Consider the following 17,390-nt stretch of genomic DNA (forward strand, 5'->3'; position numbering starts at 1 on the left):
TATTTGAACTCTTCCATTTTTAACTATAGTAGAAGTCTGATACAGTGTGTCCTAGAAAGGATTTTAAACTGTGGTAACTAAAAAAAAAACTATTCAAGATTACTAAAATATTTAAATATCAAATTGCACAGAAAAGTAGAAATTTTTTTTTCATAACTTAATATGTTTTGATGTGAGCTCCATTTATTAACAAAATATTGTGATAGTCATTCAATGTCATTGAGCGTAAAAGTGGTAAAGTCTGTACGCTTGGGGCGATCAGCAAGTTTAAACTGATAATTTAACTAAATTTTGTAGGCATGACATCTCAATGTTTTACAAAAACCATCATGGATTATTTTGCTGAAGATTTTATTAACCAATAAATTTTTTTGGAATTCTGATGCAAGATTGTTGGATTTCTTCGATTTTGTGCTCACGTGTTTTTGTCCAGCCGGTTAAATGTCCATTCAACACACTTCCTGTGTCATGAAACTGGTTAAACCAGCGACGAATTGTTTTATCTGGCGAATTTTGAAATAGATACGTACCGGTAACTCAAAACCGACACTGCACACTAACTATCGATTTCAATTCTGCACACCACAGACAACACTGGACCTTCAGTTACGCCGTGAACATCGTACTCGCGACTGGCAAATCAGTCACAATAAGGTACTGCCATCACGCAGCTATTCTGCGTATACCAAGGTCAAAGTTTCCTCCCATGCTACATGGAAAACATTAATGACAACCAACATTACCTAATGACAGACGAGGATATTGCCAATTTGGTTCATCATCAACAAGACCATTCAAATGAGTGCAAGATCTTGGAAGCCGCTATAGGTTACATCAAACAGAAAGAAAATAGCACAGCTCATGATAAAATGTTTCTCCCCAATTGTTGCAGCAAAGAAAGTTTTGCAAGAGTTTATAGCAAATATCGATAAGAGACTTTTTGCTATCAGTACAAGTCTTCTTAACTGTATTAGGGTGAACCGAATTAAAACTGATCCTTACTCGTGGTCCATACAAACTATCGAATGTCTTTTCGGGTATATTGGACAACTTCTTCTTGTCAGAGCTACTGCAGCCCTCATCTGCACTTCAAGCTATATTTTAAAGCCTTGATATATGCACATTGGAAGGATCTCAACATTCATCAGGATGTTGGAACCAATGAAGGATCACGTATTTTAAATTAAGTATCATTTTGAACTTCTGTACGGGTGTAAAACCATACAATACCGCTTTGAGGTGTATGTGCTTTTAAAATAGGATTTAGAACAATGAACACTGACTCACAAATGCTTCTTTTTGGAGCTAAAGGACCTCAAAGTTAGCCTAGCAAACCAGAACAAAATTTGGTACTACACGGTAATTTTATGTGCTGCACAGTCTGCCTTTCCGCACAATATGATTCTGGAACAGCAGAGCTTTGTTGAGATCAACAACTGCGTCCAACATTTCAACAGCCTCAATCTTAAGACAAATTCTGCAAAATCTAATTTTCTAAATTTTGCTTTGCGATCAGTAGACAGGCATGACGAGCCAGCTATTATGTTGGCTGACACAATGCTGGAAGAAGTCTACTGCTCGAAATTCCTGGGAATATACCTAGATCGAGGGTTGACTTGGAATAATCACATCGATCACGTTTGCTCCAAATTGGCCTCAGGCATTTATGTTTTGAGGTCTCTAGCCAAATACTGCCCTATTCAGGTTCTAATGATGGCGTATTATGGCTTGATTTACCCCCATCTCACTTACGGGTTGGTGTTGTGGGGAGCTTGTGCAAACAATCAATTTATGAGAGTGTTGAAGCTGCAAAAACAAGCGATCCGCATTATCGCTCTGTTGAAATTTAGAGAGTCGTGCAAGGAAGCCTTCAAAAATTTACAACTGTTGACGCTGCCCAGTCTCTACATCTTGGAAACAACTATGTTTTGTATGTCTAAATGTACCATGACGAATGGCCGAGACATGCATGCGTATGAGACTAGAGGCAGAGATAACTACCGAACTGGTAGACACAGAACGGTGGTTTATGAACGCTTGCCTTCACAGGCAGGTGTTCATTTCGTCAACAAATTACCAAATTCAATCAAAAACGCTCCAACGCCCAAGGTGTTAAAAACTCGTTTGAAACGCTTTTTAGTGTCACAAGCATTTTTATAATGTAGACGAGTTTTTAGCATATGATTGGGAGACTACCAATTAAAAAGACTGACTGAATCCGTCGCTGGAAGTGGGAATCATTGGCGAATGAATGGATGTATGTAAATTAGTAAATTGTATGTCTGAATGAGATCAATTGTGGGATGTATGACAAAATTCTAGCAAGTAAAAAGTTGACTTTTGCCATGCATTATAGAATGTTCCGGTAATAAAAATCTGATTTGATTTGATTAATATCTAGAAAACGAACAAACTTATAGACTTGAAAGTTTGCATAAAGTTTTGTTTAATGTTGGATCTTAGTTAGGGGCAGTGCAGGCTCAAATCCTGTCCGTGGCCTTTGCACTTTTAATTAGTACAGTCGACTTTACACTGTACTGACTCTCCTCCTTATTCTGTTTAATAAGATCCTTGCACAGGCCAGTTACTCGCGCAACAAACTCTACGAATGAGGTTGAGTGGTAGAGAGGGCTTGATAGCCATAACTCCGCCTCTTTAATAAAGGCAACCAAACCATGTCTGTAGAAAGTAGAGATAAATGGAACACAAAAGAGGCTTACCCTACTAAAGGTGCTCTGAAGTTTTATACCAGTTTTATATCTTGGGCCAGTAGCAAGATGGAGATAACCTTAGGAAAACGTGCCACAGTATTCAAAGCAGAAGTAATGGCAATTGAAACAGAAGCCTCATCCAGAACGTCCTAAAGGTGCAGAATACCTATTACTGTCAGACAGTTAGGCAGCTTTAACGGCGCTAGACGCCTATGCTTTTGCCAGGAATGCTCTAACGGAACTGACGAAGAGGAACGAAGCCATCCTTGGCTGGTTGTCGGGTCATGAAGGCATTCCTGGAAATGAAACACAGGATGACCTGGCCAAGGTAGGATCCTTGCCAAAACTGAGAGGGCCAAAGCTGAGAAGTCTTCTCCTACAGTAAAGATCTGGCAAATGCCAGAAAAAAAGGATCAGATCTGAAACATGAAGAATGGCCTCAGGACTACAGTGAAAAAAAATGTTTATCTCTCCTTATGCTAAAGGATTGATATGCTCCTACATATTAAGGAGGATTTACGACTAGTACTTGGAATGTTAAAAGGACATGGCCCTCTTCGGAAACATCTGATGAAGGTGGCTTTAAGCCAAAGTGATTAATACAGAGTTTGTGAAGAGGCAGAAGAATCAGCTGAGCACATATGGCCGAACTATTCTGCTGTTTTTAAAACCAAGAGGAAGTTTCTAGGGCTTATTTCTTGAGCTCAAAGGATATTAGAGAACAGGAGCCCAGAAATCTAATTGGTTTTTTGTAGAAACCTCGAATTTGAGGTATAAATACAAGTAAGGGAAGCTCAAAGGTCATCCTCTTAGCACTAGTACAGGGTCCTAGATTCTTCATCAGATAAAGAAAAACCTGCTGTGGAAAGGTTGAACTAAACGAGTAACCAGTTACTCATGACACACTGAAGTAGGTGTTACTTTAAGGTAATTTGAATTTTATACAAATTTATTTCGTACTTGTTCGTAGTTTTTAATTAAATGTATTCAAAATTAAACTTCATCGTCTTTTAAATTGTTTACTAAACTTAATAAAATTAATATAAATGTAAATAATACTTTAATTAAAAAATTTATACCAGTAATTTTTATAAAATGTCAATAATATTAAAATTTTTAAAATATAACTACAATGGATAATTATAAAAACTTTGAGCCTACCCTATTGATTAAAAAAAGTACAGTTAAATACATAAATTGTCAGAAATACGATGAAGTCAGAGATATTGATATAATGTACTTATGACGTGTGCCAAACAACACGCATAAGTTGTTTGGCATAACAAGACATAACATTTACACTGGCATAACAAGAGTATACAGATGGATGTATGTTTAGTGAATGAATCTTAGCAATTTCAGAACGTTGAAGAAATATTTATTTATACCTATTATAGGCCATCAATTGGCCTAGGATTAGTAACAATACGAGGTCTGTCCAACAAACACGTGAACTTGTACAAACTAGCGGTTATGACGTGGATCATAGTTCCGTCCACTGGTGACGCTAGTTGTCTCAGACCCCATGAGCCGCCAGTGCTTGGCTGATCGTCGAACTGTGCGTATAGTACTACTTATGTTCGCTTCAGTTGTCCTTGTTTTTACTGTTTGTTGAAAGTGGAAATTGAAGAAATCACGGAGCAACGAATCTATACCAAGTTTTTGGTGGCAGTGTGGTAAAAGTTATCAAGAAATTACTGAAATGTTGACAGCTGTTTACAGTAATAATGCTCTGAAGAAAACATCTGTTTTTGATTGGATTAAGTGTTTTAAAGATGGTCGACAAGACGCCATGGATGATGCAAGGCCGGACGACCTTCAACTACCTTTATTGAGACAACATTGATTGTGTGCGGTCCATTGTTCTTACCTATCATCGAAAAACTATCTGAATGATAGCTCATAAACTGAATCTAGGAAAATCTGCAGTGACACTATTTTAACTGAACATTTGGGTTTTAAAAAGTGTCTGCATAAATTGTGCCCATGCTGCTGATGCCAGATCAAAAGTTGAAAAGAGTTGAATGTGTCACAGACTGGAAAACTTCAGTTGATAACGATGTTGGATTTCTCAATAGAGAATAACCACTGGTGACGAATCGTGGTTTTAAGATTATGACATCGAACTAAAATCGCAAAGCAAGGAGTGGAACGCAAAAGATGAACCTCAAACCAAATAAATCCAGAAAAAGCCGACTGAAAATCAAAGTCATGCTCCTGGTTTTTTTATGATGAAGGTGTTGTTCATTATGAAGGTCGAACAGTAAATGCTGAGTTCTACTTTACAGTTATTGAGCATTTGAGAGATCGCGTGTGATCAAATTTGACTGAAGGCGATGGATGAATCCTTCACCATGACAATGCACCTGCACAATCAGCATTGATTGTTCACCAGTTTCTGGCAAACATTCAATCACCATCTTCGATCATCCTCCTTATTCACCAAATCTCGCCCCCTTCGAGTTTTTCCTATTCCAAAAAATGCAAAAATGTGGTAAGGACATATCACTGGGAAGATATGGACATAATAAAGCAAGAAGCGACGAGAAAACTAAAAAGCCTAACTGCCGAGTACTTCCAAGGGTGCTGCTTTAAACAGTGGAAAATAAGAAAATAAGTGCATAACAATAGAGGGAGAGTACTTTTAAGGGGAAAAAATTTTGATGTAGACTAAATTTTGCAAAAGTTTTTAAGACCTCAGTTTGCATATTTACTCGGCAGTTCTCGTATAGATTTAGAAGTAGTTTTTTTAGTACTTTAAACTGTCAACTTCATTTTAGTTGCAGATCGTAATGCACCCGTTACTCCAGCTACACAGCGGTCATGTAATGTTTAGTGCAAATAAAATTAAAAAATATAAACCTGGTTAGTTTAACGTCTTTTTTATCATGCACTCTTTGCCTAAGTTGTAAAATCCCTCGTATGACATTTAAATTTATGACAGCGATAGGCACTGACATTACATTTCTCAAATGTTGACTCGGCATGTGAGTGGCACTAAATTTTGGTATAGCTTTTCACTATGTACTAGAAACCATAAAGCAGGAAAGCATTTTCGCCAAGAAACATTGTTACATCTAATGATTTAGAGCACTTCTTATAACACCTTCTCTCTTCCTTTTTTTTTCTATCCTTGTCAATTTTAGACAACATTTAAAAATAATTGAAATTAAAGTTGTGGTATATTCTATAATTATGAGGAACCTAAAACACCAATCCGGTTTCTAGCCAATTTCTTTCCTAAAATTGCAGTTGACGACCGCAACAGAAGTGACATTATATGGTGGATTTTGTTTAAAACAATATTTACCAACTGAAAAAAGTCAATTGGTAAATAATTTAATAATATTTAATGTACATGTTTTAGTGATGCAATATCAATATATTTACAAAAGATATTGATAAAGCCTCACATAAACTAAAATTTCAACCAATTATTTAACACTACGTTTCAAGATCTGCAATCTGATCTCTTCTTCAGGTAAAGAACTAACCTAATACATAATTAATGTTTATTATGCATATAAAATATGTATTAGGTTAGTTCTTTACCTGAAGAAGAGATCAGATTGCAGATCTCGAAACGTAGTGTTACTGATTTCTTGTTTCACTGAACGATGGCAAATGTCCGGAAAAATCCTGTTTCCTTCAAAATCCTTCCATCGTCAAAAATAACCTTCAAACAAACAATTATTTAATAATTATGAAATTAAATAATAATATGACAAAAGAAGCTTAATCAAGAAGATGTGATAACAGAATTTACTGGATTAGGCTTACTTTTTAATACGCTTCCTTTTTGGTTCATTTTGATAAGACACTGAAAATATCAGCAGTATCTTTGGATATGTTTTATATGAGTTTGCTAAATGACAACCTTAAATAATTTGTATTTTGGATGGTTCTATACGTACAATTTTATGATTTAAAAGAGCTCCTGAAATACAAAACAGAACAATTGACAATAACCTTGTTTTTGAATAAATGTTCAGGCTAACATATAATGTTTCAGAACTAATAACCCACCTTCTTGGGTATAACAAAATATATGCTATTCGCATTAAAGTTGCACTGGTATGAGACGTAAGAAAATATCTTGATTCAAACAAATTGTATAAAAGCAATGACAATTTGTTGTTTTCCTCTAAAAATTCATTAATTTGAACATCCTATAAACTGTAAAAATCCCTATAAAACTTAATAAATAAAATCTATATTAATCTGAATTATATCCATTCTATTATGCTTCGTATTATGTTCTGTTGGAAACAAAAGTTGAAAATGTTATTCTATTATGCTTCGTATTATGTTCTGTTGGAAACAAAAGTTGAAAATGTTATTCTATTATGCTTCGTATTATGTTCTGTTGGAATCAAAAGTTGAAAATGTTATTCTATTATGCTTCGTATTATGTTCTGTTGGAAACAAAAGTTGAAAATGTTATTCTATTATGCTTCGTATTATGTTCTGTTGGAATCAAAGGTTGAAAATGTTATTCTATTATGCTTCGTATTATGTTCTGTTGGAATCAAAGGTTGAAAATGTTATTCTATTATGCTTCGTATTATGTTCTGTTGGAATCAAAAGTTGAAAATGTTGTGGTGTTTTAGCATTTTCAATTAGAGTTACATTGGCGAATATGATGTAGTGGTAAAGTTGCTTGATGTAGTGTACTCGTTGACAAGAGATGGACAGCTTGATCTAGGTGCTAGTGTGTGTTGAATGTCACATAGCCCACATGGGGTTCAACGCTGGATCCTGCACAGTCACGCGCAAACACAGGGTACGCCAGAGTTGTGGTCAGCGAGTCGTTGTGTTCCTCTAGCGAGTTCTGAGCGTAGTGCAGCACCAAGGACTTGAGGGACCCGTAGATGTTGTACGGCTCAGCAAACCCGTACCCTCGCTCTGTCTGGTAGATGATGCAGTGGTTTATTGTTTCATTGCACCTGATGACACAAGTAAAAATATTTATGCTTTCTAATTAAATACAACTGTACAGATGACATTACTGGTGTTTTGTAACCGATTATCAAATAGTAATGAGTTACTTCTTTGTTTCATCTTTATCGGAACTGGATTTTGGTTCCATGGCACTTCTTATAACTATGATCTTAATACTTTAAATTGCTTAGAACATGAACAGTTTATAACACTTGGAAATGAATTAATGTAAACATTTGAAAGCACATACACAAAATTAATACATTAGACCTGCAAGTTCTACAAAAGAAGGTAATTAAAAACGTGGTGAAGGAAAACTTTATAAACTAAGATTTCTGGGAATTATTAACATTTTTAATTCATAACTCATACATTTCCAACTCAAAGCATTTTTTTTTCAATTCATTTATCATTATCAACTTTCTTCTAATTTGTTTATTAAAATAAAAACTATCATTTACCTCATAATTACTATATTTGAATAAATTATAATTGTTTACGCAAAGTACTTACATCGGTTGACTTTATTACTTTACCTGATAGTAAGCAATAAGAACACAGCTATAAAAACAAACACAAGTCACTACTTTTACAAGAGCTATTTTGTGTATCTATTATATGAAATTTGTGTCTTATTATACGTTTTTCAAACATTAAATTTGTAATTATTACCTTGCGTTAATTAAATGATTTTTTTTTAGAAATTACATGATTTGAGAGTCGCCCAGGAGTATAGGTACTTGGGCAGATCTTGAACATTCCACCAAGCTACCTGAATCTTCCTTCAGCAGTGGTACTCACGTGATAGAGAGCGCATACTGTCCTGTGCGACTGGGTCGAACCAAGAACGTCCCATCCTTTTTCCCCACCAACAGCTGTTCGGCTTCACTGCGTGAGCAGTTATGCAACATCCAGGTGCTCTGATCGTGGTGAGGCAGCTCCTCACCTTCCACTTTGCCCACCGACAGCGTGTCACCGATCCTCTGTGACTTCACACCCCGAGAATCCAGCCAACTAAGTAACGGTACAAAGCACCATTACAAATGTTATAATGTCACTTTTCGTCTTGTATTAATTATAATGGATGATTGTTTGGAAGGAAAGAAGGGGAGTTTTTATTTACTGGATTACGATCTTTTAAATTGAGGTTTATTTTTACACAAAGGGGAATTTTTATTTACTTTACGACTTTTTAAATTTACGTTTATTTTTACACGTGAGAAAATAAAATTTTTCATCTGGAAATTACCCTTATACCTATGAAAATGTCTGACTAAACAACCTGATAGGGAACTATTTTCGATTAAGCGTTTCACCATACTCAAGTTTCATTACATGCAAGTATTTTCCTTAACGAACAAGAGATATATGTTAGTAATAAATAGAAATTTGTTACATACGAACATAACATTTTTACATTGTGGACTTCAATTGAACTTACGCAGCGTGTTTCTCTTTGAGCTTGAGGATGTTGAAGACTTCTGGCTTCAGGGCATGCATTTCTCTCTCCAATGATCTGTTGTAAGCCACCCTCTGTTTCAGGTTATCTTCAAGTTGTTCTTTGCTCTCTTGTAATGACTTCAGTCTTAGCCGGAGGAGCTCTGCATTCTCCATCAAACTGAAATACAGATTTAATCATTTATTACGTACAAGTGATACGTATTAAATGCATGTTTTATTTATTTAACTTCATCTGCTGGTTTGTAATAATTTCCCAGGTAAATTCAAAACATATACAAGAACGATTTAGTTATTAATTGGAATGCAATGTGGTTAAACTGATTAATAATGTAACACAATAACAGTACTTAAGAAAACTAACCCGATTATGTGATTACATTAACAGATAAATAATGGTTCAAATCAATTACTTAACATATAATAATAATAATAATAATAATAAATAATAATTACAAGGAATCTGAAGATGTAAATAATGTTTTACACAACTAAAGCAACTTTTTTTAATACACACTTTTACATTAAAAAAACAACATTAGTCAAGGCTTTGTACTAGAAAAAATAATACTACCCAAGTGTTCTGGTGTATTCAACATCCCTGACCTATTCATAAACTTATTCGAAATAACCAAATCATAGCTTCATGAGTTGAAAACAGTTAATGCTACATTTTTAACTAAAAAAATATATATAATTACTCTGGCAAACTATATTTTAAATGGCTAATAGCACAGAAAGCCTTAATTAACACATTGAGGCCTGAACATTTATATACAAAAATAATTGCATGGACAGACACAATTCTATGGATTTCCAGATTTCTTTTAACATTCTCATTTATTCTTCTATCCCTATAATACTTTTATAATTAGTGAAACTATAAATTTTTTTTACTAAGTATAAACAAAATGTTATGACATAATGTAGTTAACAGGTTACATATGTTGCAGCACCAAAGGTTTGGTGTACATCCTCCTATTCCACCTACATGTACTAATGTTAAGATACAACACTTTTAATGCAAACCCCAGTCAAATTTCCCTCCCTTTAAAATGAACCCTGTTAAATAACCTCTGGTTAACATACGCTTTGGTTGGCTTTATTCCATGACAAACCTAACCTTTGTCCTACACTGACCATTCTCTTTCGGCTTACTCTGAATTCAGCTAACCCATAAAATTATAAAATTTCCAACTCAAGGTAAGGAGTACCAGAAACTTGAATCTTGGCATAATTATAACTTACTGTAGTCCGTGCAAGTGCAGGGAAAAGATATTCAAGAAATTTTCATTTTGAAGTCCAAAAATCTTTAGAACTGCAAATCCGTGCAGTCTTTTCTTTAAAGCACTATACTGGCAAAACCAGAGTCCAAAGCAAATTTTCTGCAAAAAATTGTCACTTTTCCTTGAATATAACCCACAAGCTACCGTAAAAATATTCCTCAAATGTGGGCAATTATAATTCCTCAAAAAGACATAATCATTCATAAAGTGGTAAGTTTGCATACTTTTTTAACTGACGGAAACCTTTGAAACTTACTGGTAAACCTCAGCTTCAAATTAAATGTATCACCTTTTTAGCTTGGCCCCAAATATTTCAAGCATTGGAAGGTCATAGCTTTCAGAGAAACTTTTAGAAACAAAACTTATAATGCATGAGATGTCACTGAAATCACATGAATACCAATAAACAGAAGGCAAAACTGTGCTTGAGTCAAGCGTAATTGAATAATGGTACTCAAGCCCTGCTTAAGCTTAGCTTTCAATGTATAAAGTTAGCAATGTGAATGTACTTTAATGTTGTCTTGTAAATGTGGAATTAACTGCTACTAATTTGTAGTATTCTGTTGCGAAAATAAAGTCACTATTCTATTTGAACTAAAGTTGTTGTATAAATTTGGTTCTACATCACAAGATTGTTTGTATCGTTTTATTTATTTGTAATTTTTAACCTATCATATGTCATAAAAAAGTGTCTAGTTGTGCAGAATATGACATTAGAAAAAAAACAGTACAGTATTTTATAACCCTGAAAATATACGGTGACGACAGAAGATCATAGTTGCATTTCTTATATGGACTTCTGGTAACGGCAGATAATCCCTGTGGCACTGAAAGGATTAATATAAGACAGGGCATAAATCAACAAAGAATTATATTACTAGCACTCAAAATGAACAGTACTGGGATAACTGAATGGAAACTAATGTTTCAAAACTAAACTCACTGGGGAGAAAATGAAAATGTTAGATTCAAATTAAATATGCCCATTGAATGTATGAGATTTTTAAGTGAATACAAATTTGTAATTAAGTCAAAGAAATTGATGAATTAAAAAAAGATAAGGAATTGTATAATTTACTTTCTCTACAATAAAATCTATCACTCGGTTCTCAAATCAACCACTAACTTACTTAGAAATCAAATTAATTTGTAATGTACTGACCTTTTGATTTCATGAGGCTGTGCCTCTTTCTGAAATTTCTCTTGCAATCTGATTTGATCCTCAAACATGGCAACAGTCTCTCCAAAGGCATCCAGAGCTTGTCTTTTCATCTGTATCTCTTTAGAAGTGAGCACAAAGTCCTCAGAATAGTCATCGTACAGTTTGGTCTTCATTTCGTACTCATTGTCCAACTCCATGAGCCTCTGGACTACCTTGGCAGTGTCTGTAGAGCCGGAGATTTCCTCCTCCTACAAAAATCATTTAATCATTGTATTGTTTTGTTTTTCTTTATATAATAACACTAGGTCACTTTGGCATTGTTGGACTTAATTGTTCGCATAGAAATTCTATTTCAGGAATATTTCTAGACTAAATGAGACCTACTTTCCGGTGTATTATAAAAAAAAGTAAAGGTAATTTCCTTCTAAAAATGTGTGCTCTAACACTAAGTTATCAAATAGTAATCCCCTTTTATTACATCATTGGAAATTAACGATCTTATGTACGCATTAAATAGTGCTGATGCGTCTGTCGCAAAACCTACATTCACCCGCTCAAGCAAAAAATGTAGTGGTTAACTTTTTTATACTTCATACAATTGTTGTCTTTTACGCTAAAATTATGTTTTAAAGGTTAGAAACTTTTCTTCAAAACTAACACTGCCTAAAGTATCACAATGCGTTTTAAAGTTGCAAGAATACAAAGTAAAATAATACATACTTATAACATTGAGTTATATTGATGCTGTCTGAATACAATCTATTTCGCTGCAACCAATTTCATGACTTAAACTCGTCATGTTTTTCAATTAACATATTTTCCTCACGTTGTTTTACACTAGTAACAAGTTTTTCTCCTCACAGTATTGTTTGCGTGTACTATTATATGCTATTACAAATGTAAAATTTACAATCGTTTGAATTGGAGTTTATTTATTAGAGTGCTATGTATTATATCAAATATTGCTCATGAAATAATATATTTTATGTATATTTTTATGAGCACGTACACGAAAATATATCTAACTTACTATATACGAGAATCCAGTTCAGCGTACAGATAAGTTGAGTATAAAGACCGTATGGTTTGGTGCAGCATGGCATTACTAACACAGAAATTAATTTGCACCAATTGATACACACTCTGCCAAACAAAATCAATCCTCAATGTGTTCTTTCTAATCCATTTATCTGTATAAATTCTAGGGCACAGAATAAAATCAGACAAGAATAAGATAAATGGATATGCAGTTACTTAAACAATAATTTTGTAATTCCAGTTGGTACAGTTGCAACTGGATGTTCTATTACAGTTTTCTTTTCACTATACTATATACATTTTAATAACAAAATTATAATTATGAAAAAAATGTGTCATTCCTTTCTGTTTCGGATCACCTTATTTCACTCATGAACAGACCAGATGGTAGGTCTAGAAAAATATTAACTTATTTCTGTTTTGGAGACATTTAGTGATAGGAAATTTAGTATAAAACTAAGAAGAAAACCTGACCTGCTGGAATCTGGAGACTGGGTACAGCAGTTTGATGTCGAGGGTGGGGTTGTACTGTGCGAGGGACACTCCTCTGTAGAAGTTCACCAACTCCACCACTGTGTTGAACTTGAACGGCTCCGAGAAGCCATATTTGCCGTTGCGGTGGGAGATCTTGATCAGCTTGTTGGAGCCTCCCTTGCGAAGTGTCAAGGTGTACTCCCCACCCTTACTCAGAGCATTGCGCACCAGAAACGTTCCGTCTGGTGTGTCCATCAGTTTGTCATTCACCTCATCCCTGTTACATACAATGACTGTCACTCACAGTGCTGCACATAAGTGTAACAACCTCCTTAAAAAGAGTGTATTAATATCTTATTTGCAAGACACGTTCACAAATACAGGTTGCCTCGACGCAGGATTATTGCTGGTAAAACTATATTGAACATTTACAGTGTCAGAGCATTGTACAGTTTCTCAAACATCACAGTTCTATACATTTTTCATACAGTAAACAAATTAGTTGTTACAAAGCTACATTTGAGAAATAAACGACCATTACAGTCAAATGATTATTTCTATTAATTAGATTGCATACTTTCAGAAATATATGTAAAGAGTTACATTTTGAATTTTGGGTAATTGCACAAGAGCAAGACACTCAGCAACCCAATGAGGTGGGAAATACTTTGTGCACAAGCCCTATGTTCAGTTGGCACAAGGACTACTAAAGCATTTATATATATATATATATATATATATATATATATATATATATATAAAATGTTATTAACTCCATATTATAGGGTAATCTTCATATTAGAATAATGAATCGTGAACTATGATATCGAAAGGAAAGGAGAAAAATTAAAAACGAAAGAAAAATTACATATTTATCTAAACTATAACAAAGATCCTCAAAACATATTAAACAGCAATCTAAAAAAATTAGACAATCCCTATCTTTGAAAAAATATTAAACACAGAATACTAATCAAAATTACAATTGTGTCATATAAATTTAAGATCTGCTTAAATGGTCCACATGTGTATATTTAGTTGTTTGTTTATTATTTAGAGGTTAATGTTTACACTGATGATGTAATACGGAAATACATGTCTGAAATAAAATAAAATAATTTTCAAAAAGGGTTTTAGTTCACGATTCATTATTCTAATATATATACATACATTATTGATATAAATATATTCTATGACTGCTGATCGGCAGTATGTAAATGCTACAACTTAATTGATTTGAAAGAATTTTTCTGCGTAGTGTTAACTGGACAGTGACTTCCTTAATGCAGTATGAAGTTAGTGTATGTCAATAATGTACAAACCTGGTAATGTCCCCCCAGTACCACTCAGCCTCCTGCAGTGTGCGTGGCATCTCCGCCAGCTCCTCGCCCATGGGCGGGATGACCCGCGAGATCTTGCGCGGTGGCAGTGCAGGGGCACTCAGAAACTCCGGCAACTTTTCACCCCACTCTCCGTGCACCAAAAGCATCTCCATTATTCGGATGTGGGTCTCTGTGTTGTACACCAGTTGTCTGTTGACATACACACACACCGTAACCGTTTAGTAACAACTAAAATTGTGATCTCTGTCTAGTCAAATGTTTCAAATTATTTTCAGCAATTAATATTTTGGACACCTCACACCAACAGAAATAATACAAACTTTCATAATTAACAATTCAAGGTATTTTATCAGGCAGACATAACATCTGCAGCTAGGAATCTAATTTTAAAATTATCACTTATGTGGTACGTTTTAAAAACCAGTATTCCAAGTCTCGCCTAAAACTAATATACAAGGTCACTAGTGAAAACCGATTTATAAGGTTACACTGTTGTAAATTAAATTTTAACTATTAATTACAAATTATAAGAATTTCATAGAATTAACAAAGTACAAAATTGTAATAGCAGTTTAATATGTGTATAAAACCTTCTTCTTTCCTTGTAAGTAAAGAAAAGAAGGAGTGAGTGACAAAGTTTGAAAAAGGAGATTTTTGCAACTAAAGAGAATGACCTATAATTCAGAGGCCTAACAACTTTTCCGGCTAAGGAATACCTATGCCTAGAACAATAACAATACTAATCTGAACGGCAGTATCAAAATCTAAAGTAAATGTTTTACAAAAATTTGAGTAGTTTCAAGCCTAGCACTGATTAGATGCTAATATATCAATCCACAAAACTAGATAAGGGCCAATTTATAATACCAAAATTGCTTCATCTTTAGTAGCATTTGAGTATTTTTGATAATTCTTTTCATTTTACAGTTCTTGCATAAAGTTTTTACAATTTATTTATGGGAACAGATTGACTTTTTACTCTGTTGGGTCTCAACAGTCTGTATTTAAGAGCCAACTGACCACTAAGCACCATAAGAACAATTTAAACTTCAAACACTTTAATGATCTTATTTTTGGTTGTAGAATTAATTATAGGATGTTTCAATTTAAAGATAAGATTACTATAACTCCAAATGCATTTTCATGTGTATCAATATCTGTATAATGAGTCATTTATAAATCTATGAGAAAAATAAGAAACAAAATTTACCAGAAAATAAACGCGTGCTTTCAGTTACTCAAACGTTAAGCTTTACCGGTCAACAAAAGATGTTCTTTAATTCCATATACCGATTAAAATCATTTATTGGGGAATTTATCAGTTACCACAAAAATCGCTACATAATAATAACACACAACAACAAAGCACAACTTGTAGACCTAACCTAACCTAAACTAACCACTAACAACAATGAAACTCAGTACAACGACAGCGGCTGATGCGGCAGGGGCTACTGGTGCGCTAGGTTGTACAGTCGCGAAAAAAAAAAAATTGTGAGTACAGTCCAGGAACTTTCTGATATCACCTTGTGTTGAAAAATTACAGTCTGTTTATTAATCACCACGTGCTAAATTTAGTGTAAAGTTTTATTTGAAAAAGTGTTTGAATAAAAAAAAAGAAAATTAAAAATAACTTTTTTATTCCAAATACTACATAAAATAACCCAATTTTTGAAAACTGTCTAATACATATATTTATTTATTTATCTTCAGAATAAGAGATCAAAAGATAGTAATTAAAAAGTTCTATATTTCAGCAGTTTAAACCTTCTTCAGGAAATAAATATAATAAATAGGTTTATAACAACAAAAAATAAACACAGAAAATACCATTCAAGAATAGATTAATAAAACAAGTTTTTAAAATTTATTTCCCCACTTAAATCATACCCAAAGAAATTAAATAAAAATACAGTTATTCGGATTAAAATACAGTGTGCCATGAACTGAAGGCCTTCCAGGCTTATCAAACAATGATAAACTTAACCTTAATACTAGCACATTAACGCTAAAATTCTAAACCATATATTAAATTTTATAAAGTTTAATAATTGAGAGCCTTCTGTACTTACATTATCCTTTCCCATGGAGGGCGAATAAGAACGTAGCACAAGACATGAACAAGCTGAAGTGGAGGTTCTTTGGTTCCTCTGGCATGCTGTAACTGCGAGAGGCGACAGATGTGGCCCATCAAGAAGTTCAGAGTGCTACGGTGGTGTTCTGGCATCTGTTGGGCCAGTCCGTACAGCACGGCTCCACACTGCTCATCATTGCGTATTCCTACAAGGACAATAGTTGTGCACACTGGACTGTACACCAAGGGAATGCTATGGTTGTGTTTTGGCATATGTTGGGCCAGTCCATACAACACTGCTAGTGCTGCAGTGGTGATCTGGTTTTTTATAGACATGACATCATTCCCTCCTACACTTTCAGTGTTACTATGTTAACATGCTGCTACTATGGGTGTGGCCAATACATTGTAATTAAATTATTAATTTCCAAAATATGACCAGTGAATTTTCTGGTATTAATGCTAGTATTATTATAAGCCTATTTAAGCATATCATATATATCACTGAATTACAACTTCTAAAAATGACAATGTTTATTGCCATAACAGCTTTATTTCTCTCTTTTAAGATTTTTACAATTATTATGCCATAAAAGTTAAGAGAAATTACTCATTTTCTAAATTTGACCAGTGTAATGCTTGTATTATTATAAGCCTATTTAAGCATCCATATAGAGCACTCAACTTAAAAACACAGCACAGTTGATCTACCACAGAATAGTTGCAATTTAAAAGTAATTTAAATTTCAACACTTTGAGCTGTATAATATTAATTGGCTGAGCTTTAGTAAAGTCAATCACTCATGGGGCTAGAAAAATTTCATTTCTGTCTGTCTATCTGTCCACACATATCTCAAAAACGAACGGACATATCTCTATATAGGCTTGAAATGTTGTATGAAG

The 17,390-nt window shown here is 34.0% G+C and overlaps 1 protein-coding gene across 2 annotated transcripts in view; it reads right to left on the minus strand.

Annotated features, from left to right (window-relative positions):
- Positions 1 to 6,450: 6,450 nt before the first annotated feature.
- Positions 6,451 to 17,390, minus strand: part of LOC124369941 (phosphatidylinositol 3-kinase regulatory subunit gamma) — a 114,209-nt gene continuing 103,269 nt past the window's right edge. For both annotated transcript variants that reach the window (XM_046828143.1, XM_046828144.1), the window contains exons 6-12: positions 16,486 to 16,693; positions 14,393 to 14,602; positions 13,071 to 13,347; positions 11,559 to 11,806; positions 9,094 to 9,270; positions 8,454 to 8,666; positions 6,451 to 7,657 (exon numbers count right to left, since the gene is read on the minus strand). In XM_046828143.1, the coding sequence (XP_046684099.1) occupies positions 7,420 to 7,657; positions 8,454 to 8,666; positions 9,094 to 9,270; positions 11,559 to 11,806; positions 13,071 to 13,347; positions 14,393 to 14,602; positions 16,486 to 16,693 (1,571 nt within the window). In that variant the 3' untranslated portion in view covers positions 6,451 to 7,419. The remainder of the gene's footprint in view (positions 7,658 to 8,453; positions 8,667 to 9,093; positions 9,271 to 11,558; positions 11,807 to 13,070; positions 13,348 to 14,392; positions 14,603 to 16,485; positions 16,694 to 17,390) is intronic.

Source organism: Homalodisca vitripennis, chromosome X, assembly GCF_021130785.1.
Source record: "Homalodisca vitripennis isolate AUS2020 chromosome X, UT_GWSS_2.1, whole genome shotgun sequence".
NCBI lineage: Eukaryota > Metazoa > Arthropoda > Insecta > Hemiptera > Cicadellidae > Homalodisca > Homalodisca vitripennis.